The 15,051-nt window shown below is 45.5% G+C and overlaps 1 protein-coding gene across 4 annotated transcripts; it reads right to left on the bottom strand.

The window, feature by feature from the left end:
• Positions 1-621: 621 nt before the first annotated feature.
• Positions 622-13,441, bottom strand: eno4 (enolase 4). Of its 4 annotated transcripts, none has more exons than XM_030379927.1 (13): positions 13,156-13,439; positions 12,670-12,798; positions 8,025-8,203; positions 6,576-6,718; positions 6,312-6,478; positions 5,783-5,905; positions 5,301-5,372; positions 4,379-4,549; positions 3,741-3,866; positions 3,305-3,491; positions 2,568-2,629; positions 1,981-2,098; positions 622-777 (listed from the first exon to the last, which is right to left on the bottom strand). In XM_030379927.1, exons 1-13 carry the CDS (start codon positions 13,333-13,335, stop codon positions 701-703), a joined length of 1,734 nt encoding a protein of 577 aa, XP_030235787.1. In that variant the 5' UTR covers positions 13,336-13,439; the 3' UTR covers positions 622-700. The 4 variants fall into 4 exon arrangements, 3 of the variants coding, with proteins under 3 accessions (XP_030235787.1, XP_030235788.1, XP_030235790.1); XM_030379928.1 differs by having other exon boundaries at positions 4,379-4,546; XR_003979759.1 differs by lacking the exon at positions 622-777 and having other exon boundaries at positions 2,062-2,098; positions 3,357-3,491; positions 13,156-13,440.
• Positions 13,442-15,051: the final 1,610 nt, after the last annotated feature.

Below are 15,051 nucleotides of genomic sequence, written 5' to 3'. Positions count from 1 at the left end.
TTTCAACCGATTTATTTAATTATATGAATATTTAATAGTTATGTTTCAAAACGAATAATATATGTTATGTTAGGGGGAGGGGAGAAGGGGGGAGAGAGGGGAGTAAAAGAAGGCAGATAACAAATGGCCGACCACTTGTTCAGCACTCCCAGCCTGGGCCCCGGGAGAGCCTTTGATTGTCTGCAGTCATCAGCCGATGGCTCTGCACCTGCTGGGGCATCGATCATGTCTGTCTGTCTGTCTGTCTGTCTGTCTGTCTGTCTGTCTGTCTGTCTGTCTGCCTGCCTGCCTGCCTGTCTGCCTGTCTGTCTTTGTCTCTCTCTCTCTCCACAAGGCCAAGGTGCACACAGGTGTTCAACACACACTAATAAGTTGCTGTTAAGCACAGGTTTCTCGGCTCTTCGCTTGTATTTCACAGATCTTTGAAAAACCTGCTGTGTGTTTGTAAGTGTAAAATACATTAATTTCCTTCAGTCTCGACGGCATGTCGCAACCCAAAAAAATTTACTTTGTTGGTATAATGAAATGCACTTGCATTTCTAAAAGGAGTGCTTGACCTACACTTGCACTTAACTGCATAACTACGGTACTTTCCTTGCACAAAACAAATAATTACATGTATTGAGAAATGGTGCATTTTAATAAGAATCTGGTGAAATGTCTTTTGTGCAAACACGTAAAAGGAGAAGACTCGTCCTTCTTAATCCTCCTCACTGATGCCTGCGTCTTCTATGTTAACTCCCACACACAGGGGAGCTGGCAGCGTGGTCCGGGACACTGCAGACAACAGACAAATACAGAATAATTAAGGGATGAACAAACATTTTTACAGCATACAAGTGATGGGGAGATGAGGGTTGAAGATGGCTGCACTGAGACCAGGGGGGGCTAGTTTCTCATATCCCCCCCCCCCCCCCCTCCAGGCTCTCCTTACCCACTAACTCTAGGTCTCCCCTCTACCACCTCTCTCTGGGTCTCCCCTCCTCTACCCTCTGCCTCTGTCTGGGTCAAGTGTGTCCCCTCGACCCTCTTCCGACAGCTCTCTCTGGGTTTCTCTTCTCTCCTCTACCCTCTACCACCACCTCTCTCTGGGTCTCTTCCGGTCCATCCTGTCCCCTCAACCGTCAGCTCTGTCTGGGTCAACTGTGTCTTCTCTACCCTCTTCCTCCAGCTCTATCCGGCTCCCTCTCCTCTTTCCTCTCTCTTGGCCTCCTCTCTTCCAGTCCGTCTCTGTGTTCCAGTACTATCTGAAGTATTTATCTGTACTGAGAATGTTTCCCCCTCCCCCACTCCCCACTGAACACAACCAACAAACAAATCAATAAATAGAGAATGAGTACTTTTCCCCAAACGTATTCAGCTGCTGGCTGATTGTCCCACAAAGATGAACTCCCCATTCAGAGATGGTCCAAAGGCCATGAATTTCTGTTTGTGTGTGTGTCTGTTTATAATTAGTTGGCCAATTAACAGATCCAAGGTATTTCCCCCTGGTCCATTCACACACACACACACACACACACACACACACACACACACACACACACACACACACACACACACACACACACACACACACACACACACACACACACACACACACACACACACACACACACACACAGTTTTCTATGATTCATGACACGTTTTCCTTTCATGTTCCAACAGAGATGTGCCCTCCATAGATACAGGCTTTCACACCCCAAATATATCTGTCTGTCTGTCTGTCTGTCTGTCTGTCTGTCTGTCTGTCTGTCTGTCTGTCTATCTGTCGACTTCCCTTGCCTCCTTCCTTCTCTCATTCTCCCTCTTTCCCTCCCCCCTCTGTCTCCCCATCTCCGTTCTCCCTCTATCTCCGCCTCTCTATCTATCTATCTTTGTCTAGCCTCCTTTTATATGTCAACGCTCAAATGGGGAAACACAAGGGGGAAGCGGGGCGGTGGAGGATGTGGAGGTGAGGGCAGTGAGCGAGTGGGCCCCTACCCAGGGTTCCCTGCTGCGCCAGCTCTTCTTCTATGGCAATCAGCCGGTTGTATTTAGCGAGCCTGTGTCCACCCTGCAGACCTCCCAGCCTGACGTAGGCCACGCCCAGCCCCACCGCCTCCACAGGAAGGAAGCACAATACACAGGTCACTGACATCACACTCAGCACAGGAAGTGAGCGCCAAGCCACTCAACCGTTTAAATGCTTATTTCTGTACCATAATGTCAGGGCACATGGAGGTAAAGTAGATTGTGTATAACCTATATCGATAAGACAGGACTAGGAGGAGGGGAGGACAGCTGAATCAATAGGAAAGGACTAGGAGAGGACAGCTGAAACAATATGACAGGACTAGGAAGAGGAGGAGAGGACAGATGAAACAATAGGACAGGACTAGGAGAGGACAGATGAAACAATAGGACAGGACTAGGACAGGACAGCTGAAACAATATGACAGGACTAGGAAGAGGAGGAGAGGACAGCTGAAACAATAGGACAGGACTAGGAGAGGATAGCTGAAACAATAGGACAGAACTAGGACAGGACAGCTGAAACAATATGACAGGACAAGTAGACAGAGACTCACTAGGTCTGAGAGACAGTCCTCGCCGCACGGCTCGCTGTGTGAGCTCGACAGGATCACTGCATCTGACACACACACACACACACACACACATTCACCATCTCTTCAACCAATACCACGGCTACCACTATGGTTTGTAAGATCTGTTAAACACTTTTTGCAATTGAGTATTCTATTATTTGTGAACGGCCTGAGTACTAAACAGTTTTGATGCAGCCCACCGTTTTCTATGAACTCACCCCAACCTTACAGCTCTGTAACACAGCAGCCTATTGACAGCGCAGCACAAGCTATGAATAATACATCTGGTACATTAACGAATTATCGCCTCAAACTCACACTGTCGCTATGGAGCACCCCCTCTGCCCTTTAGCAGGGACACAGTCATATGAACACACACGTACACAAACAGGCACAAACATGCATTCAAACGAATACTCACACACACACACATACAATACACGCTCATACACACTAATACACACACAATGACACAAACACAATCATACACGTATTGGGTGTATGTAGCTGTGTGTAACACACATACGAACCCGAAAGGATTTTGATTTAAGGTCTGGAGGCAGATGTCCTTGCACTAAACGTGTTATGTTCAATTGTGTGTAGCTCTGCATGTTTTTCTTTTTCATTTTTCATGTTTTTATGATCCCATACCACACGCACACTGCACCACACACACTAGCAAACACACACACACATGCACACACATACTAAGCACATACCAGGGTTTTCCATCATGATTCGAATGAGGTCGCTCACTTTGGTCCCATTCACCTGCTGCAGAACTTGACCTTTCACCCCTGGGAGGGCAGGGGGCGGGGCTCGAGATGCTGACAAACCACTCGTGTCACAGAGCAGGGAGCAGGACGCTCCAATAACAGAGCTCAGCCTCTCCCATTGGTCGACGTCCTGATCAAAGAGAAAATACACACACAGTAGGTTAAATATGGTTAAATTAAAAGTAGACAATAACACTTGATTAGTATACACTGTATTAATGTAACAGTAGAAAATGGACATTACTGAAATACGTTTCGATATTTGTGGTAATTCTCTGGCTAAAAACACCTTCTGTTTCATATTGTTTCAGGTTTCAGGAAGAAACTCTATTAACAAGACGCATAGGGCCGGATGTGTTGGTGATGGGCGAGGGGGTACCTCCTTCCTGAGGGGCTGGATGAGGGCCGCCACGGCTGGGTACTTTAGGAGCAGAGCCTGGTACATATCCACCAGCTCATCTGGAGACTTGAGGCTCCCCGCGATCACCTCATACTTCCCCTTGGACTGAGGGGAGCAGGAACAGGACGTGAGTCTCTGCACATTGGTAAAACTATAGAATAAAAGCTCTTGAAGAAATGATGTGGGCCTTATTTGTTTCTAAGGATTTAGTTTGGAAAATGTAAAGACTTTGAGAAAGCACCAATATAACTCCCCGAGATATTGTTGCGATAACAGTGTCTAAATTAGATTTTATCCATATCTCCAAACCCTTACCGCTCCTATTCTTGACATTTATTAATGTTTGCTTATGTATGGAATTCACACAGTATACAAAATAATATTTTTTTATACTATTTATTAATTGAATTACCGGAAAACGTGTTGTTATATATATCATTATGGCTATATTCAATTAAGATTTTGACAAACTCACCCAGCCATAATTGGAATACACATTTAAGACACATTTAAAATAGCATTGCTGGTTACCACAGCCCGATTGCCTCCTTAAGTCACCATAGCTGTATCTTACATCAACCAGACAACATGGCGGCGAGGGTTCGCGTTGATCTTACGTAGTCCATGAGCCGATCAGCCGCGCAGTTCAACGCCAGACGGATCTCTTCGCCCGGTGTCAGCCCAAGGTTGCCGCACGCCTCCACCACGAGATCCAGGGCCTGCTCTGGCCGCTCGCACACCAGGACTGGCGCGCCCGCCTCGCTCATTGGGCCCGCCTGCGTGGGCTGCTGGGGAATAAAAGGCCCATCTATTTAACCTCTCCAATGTCACCGCTCGTCCTCCACAACTTTACCGCCGTGTTGAGGATGTATAGGTAGAAAAGGTGTGCGTGGGTATGTCTGAGAGCTAATTATTCCCATGAACGATAACAACGTGTAGCTTTGGATGGAGAGGGAGCTGCCGTCCCTCCCGAGGTTATTAAGACTGTGAGTGCGCCGCGTTCTCCTTCACCACTCTTCTCTCACTTTAAATTGCCGGAGGTGAGGGAAGAATGAGGAGGAGGAGAAGGTCTAAGCAATACTATTCACTGAAGGTGAGGGGAGGTTTCCTCTGCTGGTTTCAATGGTTTCAGGGTAACCTTGCATATGACTAGGCTTTCGAGGGGATTTGAAGTTGCTGAGCAATGGACATGTTTGACACCTTAGCCCAGCTCAGTGCTTTTTTTTTTGCCTCCATACACAAGTCGACTGCATTCAGCTGGGTTCTCGAGAAAGAGATCTGAAGATCCCAACTGAAAGCGGTCGACTGGCGGATGGAGGTTCCTTCCAGCATGCTTTGAGAACCCAGAAAAAGCTGGTTGACTTCAGGAGGGAGGTTCCTCCAGGCTGCTAAGAGAACCCAACCAAAAGCGGCCCACTTTCGGACGGAGGTTCCCCCAAATATTATCAGAGAGCCAAACTGAACTCATTCCATCGCCGAACTGCTCATCTGTGCTTCCCCAGCCCTACGCGAGTGAAAGCGTTGGCAGATGACCCTCACCCCGGCTTTTGACGTACTGCTATTCATTATTCTCATCAACTCTTCGTGGATCTGGAGGGCCATGGAAATCACCTGTTCAAGGAGAGATTCAATGAGTTTCACGTGAACAATACAACCAACCACTAACATAGCATCCACCCACAGTGGACAGCGGCGCCTCCTCTGTTGAAACATGGAACTTCTGCCAATGGTTTGGCTCAAACTATTCGGTTGCCACTTATACTATAGCCAATCGACAGCAGGTCATCGCCTTACGTTTGCTGCGTGTATGTTTACCGTCCCTGTAGGGATGACTTCAGTGTTAACCTTGGCGGTAAACACATTGAAACTGAATCAAAACCCAATGCAACATGGCAACCACAAAAGGTGGATCAGTGTTGTCGTGTGGCTTTAAGGCGTGTCATTTAAAATGGCAGAACATTCATGTATGGTGACAAAAGCTATTGGTGAAGACGAGGACAAAGAGAGAGATGCTGGAGTACTTGTGCGACGCGTTGTCCTGGTCTGGGGATGAGGATGACTTCCTCCAACAAGTTCAGTTTGCCTGGAGAGGATTTACCGCAGCTCAGCAACGTCACCAAGGGCACTGGTACCCGGAACTCACTCTGTTTAAAGGCGCACAGCGTCGTTCACTACATTCAGCCGGTCCCTCTTACTTGTTCTGTGTTTATACATGTATGAGCACACATGCACGTGCACGGTTTGTTAAGCACAGAACAAATACATGATGCACACATGTATGTGTGCATCATGTATTTGTTCTGTGCCTGTGTGTGTCTCACTGATGTTAAATGTGCACTGGCTATGGTGTTGAACCCCTAGCCATAAGATTACGGGTTGGAACCCCCATGGTCGTGACTAAGACACCAAAACGACCACCTGCTCCTCAATGCAATACCTAAATTGTGTCTTAATGTAACGTCACTTGGGATCAAAGCGTCTGCTAAATGTGTTTAACCGGGGTATGGCATACATGAACAGTGCTGCTCGGGGGCCTCCTCTCTGACCCACCTGACTTCTCAGGGCGAGGATGTGTTTGTAGAGAGGGACGTCCCGTATCAGTGCCCCACTTTTAGCCACAGCCAGGGACACGGCACCCACGGCCAGGCTGCCAGGGACCTCCGGCTCTGGTGGCACGCACGGAGGGATGAGCTTCTCTGCACTGGCGCCCTTTGTAGCTGGAACAACGTAGTTGCATATGTATCAATAAATAATATATATCACTGGTATGGACCTCCAGGAACAGTGTGGTGCAAGTGTGATGGGTGGTGCTACCTGTCTCCCCAGCCTTCTTGCCTTTGCTGGAGACAGGTGGAGGTGGTGGTGGTGGAAGAGCCTCTTCCTCCGCCTCCTTGTTTTTCTCCTCCTGCGACCTCCTGGTCTCCTTGTCCTCCTGGTGACGTGCTGAGAAGAAGTCACTGTCCGAAACACACAGAACACGTTGACCTTGGGGAACCCCACAAACGCATGGAGCCATCTCTTCAGAGAACCCCTTTGGTCTTCGGATGACTGTTTGACCTTGACCTTCAGAGAACCCCTTTGGTCTTCAGATGACTGTTTGACCTTGACCTTCAGAGAACCCCTTTGGTCTTCAGATGACTGTTTGACCTTGACCTTCAGAGAACCCTTTGATCTTCAGAGAACTGTTTGACCGTGACCTTCAACCAGCCCGTTGATCTTCAGTAAACAGTTTGACCTTGACCTTGACCTCACAACATAATTTTCCATTCAGGATCTACAAGCACATACATCAACTAGCGCCATGGTAAACACGCAACGGGCTAACTCATCAGATTCATTCTCCCACCTGTCGTCAACAGTTGCAAAGAAACTGAACCGTCTGGGGCTCAGAAATTCAGTGTTGTATCAGCAAACACAAGCCTCAATGACCAGGCGTCTCTGAAGTCTTCCGTCTGTTCTTTTTCCCTTTGCGCCTTTATCCCTGTGTGCCTGTTGGTGTCATTGTGTATTAACAGTATTTATTCTGAGCTAACGTGTCGTTCATGATCTAAAACCCACTACCGGGGTAAGTGCATGGAACAGATAAACCCTCCCCCACGGCTTAGAACACTCCAGCGGATCATACCGCCAGCCAATCACAGGGACCCGGGCGCATCGTCCATGATACGACGACGGTGATGCGATGTGACACATGACAAACAAAAACACACGGCTTGACGTCCACCTGACCTTGTTAGGGAAGGTCAACGCTGGCGCCTGACCCCATTGTATGCGAGTGCGTGGCACAGTGGCAATAGTATGTTTCGTGTGTGAGTCGGTGGGGGAGGATGGGGCTCTTTTGTGGAAAACATGCGGTTGTGATTTCAAAATATCCCTGTGTTTATTGCATGATGATTCGGGAAGGCCTGCTCGGAGCTCAGCACACCTTAGAAAGCGCACCTTAGCCGTGTGCTTTCAGACACTATGTTGCGCCTATGGTTATACACAGACCGTCTTAATAATGGTGGTCTTTGTTAGCTCAGACAAGACTAGGATAGTTCTAATACAGTGGCTTGCGCCATAAAGGAAGATGGTTTTATGGTTTTCCTGGTAGCCATCCCCATGGCAGTATGTCTCCGCTTCAAATTAGTTCCTCGTCAAACTGACATTGAAGTTTTGTGTCTGCAATGTTCATAACAACATCTGTTATTGGCTGTATTTAATATATAAATAGAAAAGTGTTTAAAGGACTTGATATTATAGTACAGTGTTAAGAAGTATTACCTGAGTATGTTATCAACCCCCGTCTGATCGCAGGGGTCGCAGCCCTTGAGCAACTCGCTCAGGGGCCCTTTGATCCACTCAAGGCCAGTGGTGATGTGGTGGGCCCTCCCCTTCCCCAAGTCGGGGCCCTGCATTCTCCACTGATCGTTGCCAGCCGGGACGCCAGCACACGACGTCAGCTGGACGGCAAAAAGATAGACAAATTTCTACTTTGAGGTGTTGCGTTGAAAAGAGCAGGATGATGAGGACATAATTAGCTGAGGAATGTGTGAGATTGTCTGCCTAATCAAGAGCATTATGTAACGATCTCTCAGTACACTACAACATGACTTTCCACACAAAAAGCGAAGAACACACACACATTCCAACCTCCAGAGATTAGCACGGTTGTGGTATGAATGAAGAGCAAGCCTCATTCAAGTGATCTTGAATTTCGTGCCTGGGATTAGTACCATCTTAGTGTATCTTTTCTTCAGTCTAACCAGCGCCATGTGGTTTAGTGCTGGTTCTTCTGTGCTTTGGAGACCCAGTCCAGCATGGCTACAGGGCAGAGTAACTCTGAGTCTGTTACATGTAATTGAGTCTCTTCTCTTAACCTCTCTCCTTTCTCTGATCCCTCTTTATAATTGTCCACAATCCCTCAATCGTTATACTCATTCTTTATCCCTTACTCATATGTGTGTCTCTTCAGGTCGCTTCGTCCTCTCTACCCTTTCCATCTGGCCCTGCCTCTCATCATCACTCTCTTGTCTCTCTCTCTCTATTCGTCTCTCTCTCTCTCTCTCTCTCTCTCTCTCTCTCTGATCTCTTTTCCATCCTCTCTCCATCAACCCCCGCTCAGCTCTCTCTCTTCCTCCCAAACCCTTCTTCGTTCCTCCCCTTTTAAAATGGCCCTTCCTCTCTTTCTCTCTCTGATCTTTCTCTCCCTCAACTTCTTGTTTACCATCGCTTCATCACCATCGTTTCAGGATAACGTAAAGTAGCCCATGTCTCAAGGGGGGTGGGGGCAGGGGGCGGGGGGCGGGGGGTTGTCAATCGATCCCAAGATCAATCACTTAACTTCTACAACCCCTCTACAACTCCCCTCTCCCCTCTGCAATAAAGGGTCAATTAGATCTAGTTCCTGAACATATATAAGTAGTAGTTCATTTATATGGACTCGAGTACCCCATTAAAGACAGCTCCTGTTCTCCAGAAACAAGGGAAATCAAGCTACTTTTCAAAGTATATCTGTAACATATAGTATTGATATCTTTTGACAGCATTGTTGGTTTGGTGTGGGTTGTTAGCGTGATATTTTTTAATTGGAGGTATTCAGTGTTGCTTACACTCTGTTTAAAGCCTCAAGACTGATACTCAATACCAGTGTCTGCAGGGGCTCTTCAATGCAGTTGTTTTGTCAGCCCAATAACATGTCTGTTGGAATATAAACTCAACCTAAGGGTGGATAGGTGGCACCTTGTGTATCAACTACTGAACTAATATCTGTGCCAACAATTCCCGTACAAACAGATATTTGACATCCTTTAAGAACCCATTTTGTGTTCATCGACACCTTGTGAGTTCTCATGAACAATACATGAGGATTATGATTCACATCTGCTATGAAGAATTATCTCTGGGGGGGGATGTTTAGCCATGCACTCGTTGACCTCGCCGGGACCCACAGAACAGCGCGTCACATCAGATCCTTTCACCCTCCTGTCATATTGTATGCGCCGAGAGGTCACGGGTCAATGTGTCCCGTTATCTGATGGCTCCCCGAGCAAGCGGCAGATCCCGCCTTGCCTTGGCGCATTAGGGCCCCTTGGGGGACTGACGGGCGACCCCAGATCATCTCCAGCGTCACGTTACGGAGGGGTCCCCCATGTGTGGTACGCGCACCCTAGGACAGGGTTTTAAAATCGGTGGTTCACGGCCTGTTAGTGGGTTGCAGCTAAGGGTGGATCGGGTGGAGGGACTTTGAAAACACAACATCTCACTGTATTGTACATATATGTAGCTGGGTCGCGGTATTAAAATGAATGGAAACCTAAATATTTCGACTATGCATTGTTCTAACTGAATTGAGGACGTAAAATATTGATGGTTTCTGAACGATTAAGTTAAGACCAGAAATTGAACTAGCTTATTCCACTTCTGCTAAATGAAAAAAGTTGAATATTAGTTTGAAGTTGATGAATGGGCACTTTAGCTAAACTGATTGGGGGGCTGTGATTGAAGACACTGGTGCAACTGATTTATAAGACATTCTTGGAGACCTTGTCTGATCTCTGAGGTCACTGGTAGTATTGGGCTCTGTAGTGAATCGGATCGCTTTTGTTTTTGTTCATCAGGCCTATGTCTGTCGGTGTCTGGGCCACGTAGGGTGAGTTAACTAACGTTCCATTAAGCGCTGCCTGTCTCCTGTGTGTGTTTGTGTGTGTGTGTGTGTGTGTGTGTGTGTGTGTGTGTGTTTGTGTGTGTGTGTGTGTGTGTGTGTGTGTGTGTGTGTGTGTGTGTGTGTTTCTATGTGTGTGTGTGTGTTTGGGGGGGGGGGGCTTGGAGAGCCATGTGAGGCTCCTGCATAGGGCCTATTGTTCTCTTGTCAGCATTCACCTCCTCTCTCCTCCTCCTGGCTTCCTCCGGCCCGAGACACGACGCGGATCCTGGCTAATTAGAGGAACCCAGCCCCCTTTCCCATCTGAATGTGTGTGTGTGTGTGTGTGTGTGTGTGTGTGTGTGTGTGTGTGTGTGTGTGTGTGTGTGTGTGTGTGTGTGTGTGTGTGTGTGTGTGTGTGTGTGTGTGTGTGTGGGTGTGTGACCCTGGAATGGACCAACATCCCAGAAAGGATGTCTCTGCTGTCTTTATGCCCATTGTCAGCTGTGTCAGACTCACACACACCATCAGCACCACCACCCCTGCCTCCTTTACATTATGTGGATTCTGCTTAAAGTATTTCAATTGTTTGCTAAGACCCCAGGTCGATTATTTCCAAATGTCAGCCAGGATTTTGCCTCAACTCATCCCCTCTCTCTCTGTGTAGACGCATTCCGAATTTGGGCCATTGAAATGCATTCTCTTCCAAACAAGTTGTGAGCAGTTCTCATAGCAGTATTTTTGTTTTGCCCAACACATACTGTTTTGTCTGACACATGTTACACGTAATTATAATATGGCTAGGTATTTTTCTCTAATAAATTAACAAATTGACAAGTTTCGATCCTGTGCTTCACGCGCCAGTGCGAATGCCCGCAGACTTGAGGCTGAGGGCCGCACAGTTAGAATTCTGGGCAGAGACAGTAGCTGTGTGTTAGACTACCAACTGAATGCTGTACTAAGAATTCATTCCCTCATTTCAGAATGCCTGAATCAGTGACACTGAGCAGTTGAATCAGCAAGGAGCAGTTAGGACAGTCTAGTTCGACCTTCATTAATACAAACGGGAATTAAGGACTTTGTTTTGATTCAGAAGTGAAGGCTTAGGCTGCATTAGAAACCTCCCACCCCTACACTTACCCTTATGACTTCCTGAAATGTTGTTTTGCACTCAGAACTCAGAATTATTCCACTTTCTAAAACCCAGTCACCAACTTCAGAATTGTATCTCCGGGCCTCTTAGGTGCTTCCACACCTAAGGTATTTGGTCAGTTTCAACTGACCCTGGAGCAAATAACCGGTTAGTAGGGTAAGCTGAGGTGGTGTGAACAGTCATTCAAAATATGGTGCGTACTACAAAAAATAAGGTATAGGTATTAGGTATAATTAAGGTGTGAATGGGATCTAACCCAACAATGCGAGGCAAAGAAAGAAAAAATGCATTTTACGTTGAATGTACACCTTTTGCTGGTAACTTGAAATAATAAACCCATTCAGCCAGGTAGACTCCCTGAACCTTTCCTAGATAAAAGGATTCATCGTCAGACATGGTGCAATCAGGACGCTTTTGTCTCCAAATTCCTGTGTGAATGCTAACCGTAACAAACGAAACTGCAAAAAGGTATCCGCTCCAACCATGAATCGGTCGATTCTAGTAAACTACAGGTAAGAAGGCGCCCTCAGTCCTAAGTCTGTGGGCTTGCATGGCGGCATGGAGACTTTTTGATTTGTTTGTTTCTGGGAACTATTGCAGAAAATGTCCTAGCCAGGGCAGTTTGTTTGTGCTTACAAACAGCTACTGGAGATGCTACACACTTGTTTTGAAGACAATGGGTGTCAATGGCTCGCTGCCCAATTTCAGAATTATGGTAAACCGCGTGAGGGGTTGAGTTGAACAAAAATCATGGCGAATTTACATTTCGACATGTACAAGGTCAACAATTAATCTGGGACCATTGTGACAAAATTCTGCCATGGCTAGCTATCTATCTTTGGTTTCCATTTTGGGTTGACTTTCAGTTCTTTGCTCATTCCCTCTATTTTTGATCATACCTAACAGTTTTTTTCTGTTACTGTTAGGTATGATCAATAATAGTGCGTCATCTAAGGGGAAATGTTGGGACTCACTTAACACATACATTTTTCTTCTTTAGGAGATGAGGAACATGTACTATTAACGTATTACATTTTAAATGTAATATTCATCAGCGATAACACCATCTGGGATGAAAAGACATTGTTGTTCTTGCCGGGGTTCAGGAGGAGCTGAAAGAGTTGTAGGCCTACCTTTTGTTCGTTCCGGATGGTGCACATCACCTCTGCTTGGACGGCAAGCTGTCCTTGAGAATCGTAGACCTCCCTGCCATTCAGCCCGCTTATCCTCGGCGGGGCTGACAGTTTCATAAAGAAATTGGCCTAAGTAACAACATTACACAACGTTGTTAAACCCCAAGTCAAACACCATTCATTTATTATGTCATCCTCGGATTAATAAATTATTGATTATCTGGATCATTTCATATTAGGGAACTCAAAGGTGATCAAAGCTGCTCACAGGTCTTTCTGTAAATGATTACCCTGCCTTACTTTTGCCAAGATACGGTGTATTGACGCATTAATAATTGGTGTTGGAAAAAGTTAGGCAACACTTATGAGCCACACCAAACATTATGCATGATAACTAGGTACTTCCTACCGTTAACAACGCATATCTAATGCACATCAACGTGAAAGCGTCGAGCTCGTTATACCATTAAATGTCAACGTTCATACCAGGTAGCCGTAAATGTCGTCGGGTTTGGCGAAGAACATTTCGTTCAACACGTTCTCTATCTGCTGGGGAACTTTGTTACGGGTATAAAACTCGCAAGCTCTATTCTTCATCTCATAGAAGTCCCGCTCCTCCTCAGACACCTTCACGTCGCAGCGCGGATATCCTTTATTAGACGCCATGTTTTACTCTTAACCTTAATAGAGCGATGTTGTTAGGAATGAGAGCACTGTTTACACTGGTTGCTATGGTCTACGCCTCGATTGTGTACAGTGGTTGCTACGGGAGACGGCCCGATGGTGTACAGTGGTTGCTTTGGGAAACGGGCGCGTAGACAGTACTGTAGGCCTACAGCGGTTGCCCGGCAACTGAATGCGATGCGACGGGCCCAGAGCCAGAGAGAGGCTCGAGTCGGGACTTGGCAGTCTTCAGCTCGCGGGAACGTTTTCTTTGCGTTAATTTTCCCAACTAGCCTATCTGATACTGATAGCGCCATTAATAGGACTATGCGGTATACAATAATGCAATAGCGGCGATTATTGTAAAATAAACTAACATTATCAATAGAACCACATTTTCTGTGATAGGCCTACATTTAAATTAAATAGCCTACTGAATACACTTATTGTAAGCCTACATATTTGGCTTATAGGGGAAAATAAAATTACATTTTGTCAGGTTGTTTATTTTGTACAGCCTAATAATAATACAATTATTATAATAGCCGATGGTAACATAATAATAAAAATAATCAAAAATATATATATATTAGGGTAATAATAATAATGTGGCCTATATTATACAAAATATTATTACATTCAATTAGAATTAGTGTTAAATTAATTCCCAAGCCTACTCTTCTCCGTACTGGAGTAGGCCCAGCCATCTCTCGAAACCCGGCGCGTCCTTTGGAGACCTAGACCTAGAGCCATGTAGCAGAGGACACATCCAGTAAGTTTTAATAGCAATCCTTATTTGAACGACGGTTAGGCCTTGTTAGAGTTTCTTTACGTTATTATGTGTGGAACCTTCTGATATTTTATTAAAGATGAAGTAGGCCTATAGTTAATAGTCTAAGGTAACCTACATCTAAATAAGCCTTTGAATCCCATTTTTTTAGTAGTTGTCCGATATTTCTAGTTAAAAATGGTAATCGTAATGATATTCCATCCTAGGCTAACATAGTCTAGTACGTCCTCCTCATAATGTCTGCTGACTGCTTTAGTCATAGGCCTATTATGCATTTATTAAAAAAAAAAAAAATCGTTAATTGTTTTGAGTTTTAAGGTTTAAATAGATTTGTTGGCCGACATTTGAAAACAGTAGGCCAAGTGCAAATGGTATTTTGTCTAAATAGGCTAATATATAAAATAATAATATTAATATTAATATTAATTTACAGGATCAATCTAAATAATTCCAGTTAGGCCTCATTGGAGATGTTAAAATAGCCCGATAGTTTCTGGCATTGTGATTTAAATTGAATTTGGTCTGAACTCAAACGCAAAAAGCCTAAGTAAATTATAACCTTTTTTCTCCTTCGACATCGTTTCTGACGTTGTCTAGATCGGGATATTATAACGTAGGCTATAGGATTTAATTGAATCATTTCTAAACGTTCAGCAATCGGCTAGGGTAGCCACTATTTGTGCAATATGCACTCACTAAAGTTTTAAATAGCCTTAATAAAATAGTCCCAGCGGGAAACCTTTTTAAAAATAGGCCTTCGGGACAGTAGGCCTATTATTTATTTTCATTTTTGTTAATGAGCGAGGGAGCCTTGATTGGAAGCCTTCATCATGTCCATGAAACACACAGCAGCCGTTTGCCAACAGCCAATGGGCTCAGTGCACACACTCACACACGCACACGCACACACACAAAGCAGTTTTTTTTTT

Source organism: Gadus morhua, chromosome 15, assembly GCF_902167405.1.
Source record: "Gadus morhua chromosome 15, gadMor3.0, whole genome shotgun sequence".
NCBI lineage: Eukaryota > Metazoa > Chordata > Actinopteri > Gadiformes > Gadidae > Gadus > Gadus morhua.
Note: the sequence above shows the minus strand (reverse complement) of the source record. Positions and strands in the feature narration are given on the sequence as shown.

Bases quoted from the DNA above. Each gene is read 5' to 3' on its own strand.
- eno4 (XM_030379927.1), bottom strand. From the start codon at position 13,335: ATGGCGTCTAATAAAGGATATCCGCGCTGCGACGTGAAGGTGTCTGAG. The intron at 6,719-8,024 runs GTAATACTTCTT...TGTTTCGGACAG, and splicing joins GGGGTTGATAACATACTCAG to TGACTTCTTCTCAGCACGTC. The intron at 2,630-3,304 runs GTATGTGCTTAG...TGTGTGTGTCAG, and splicing joins AATCATGATGGAAAACCCTG to ATGCAGTGATCCTGTCGAGC.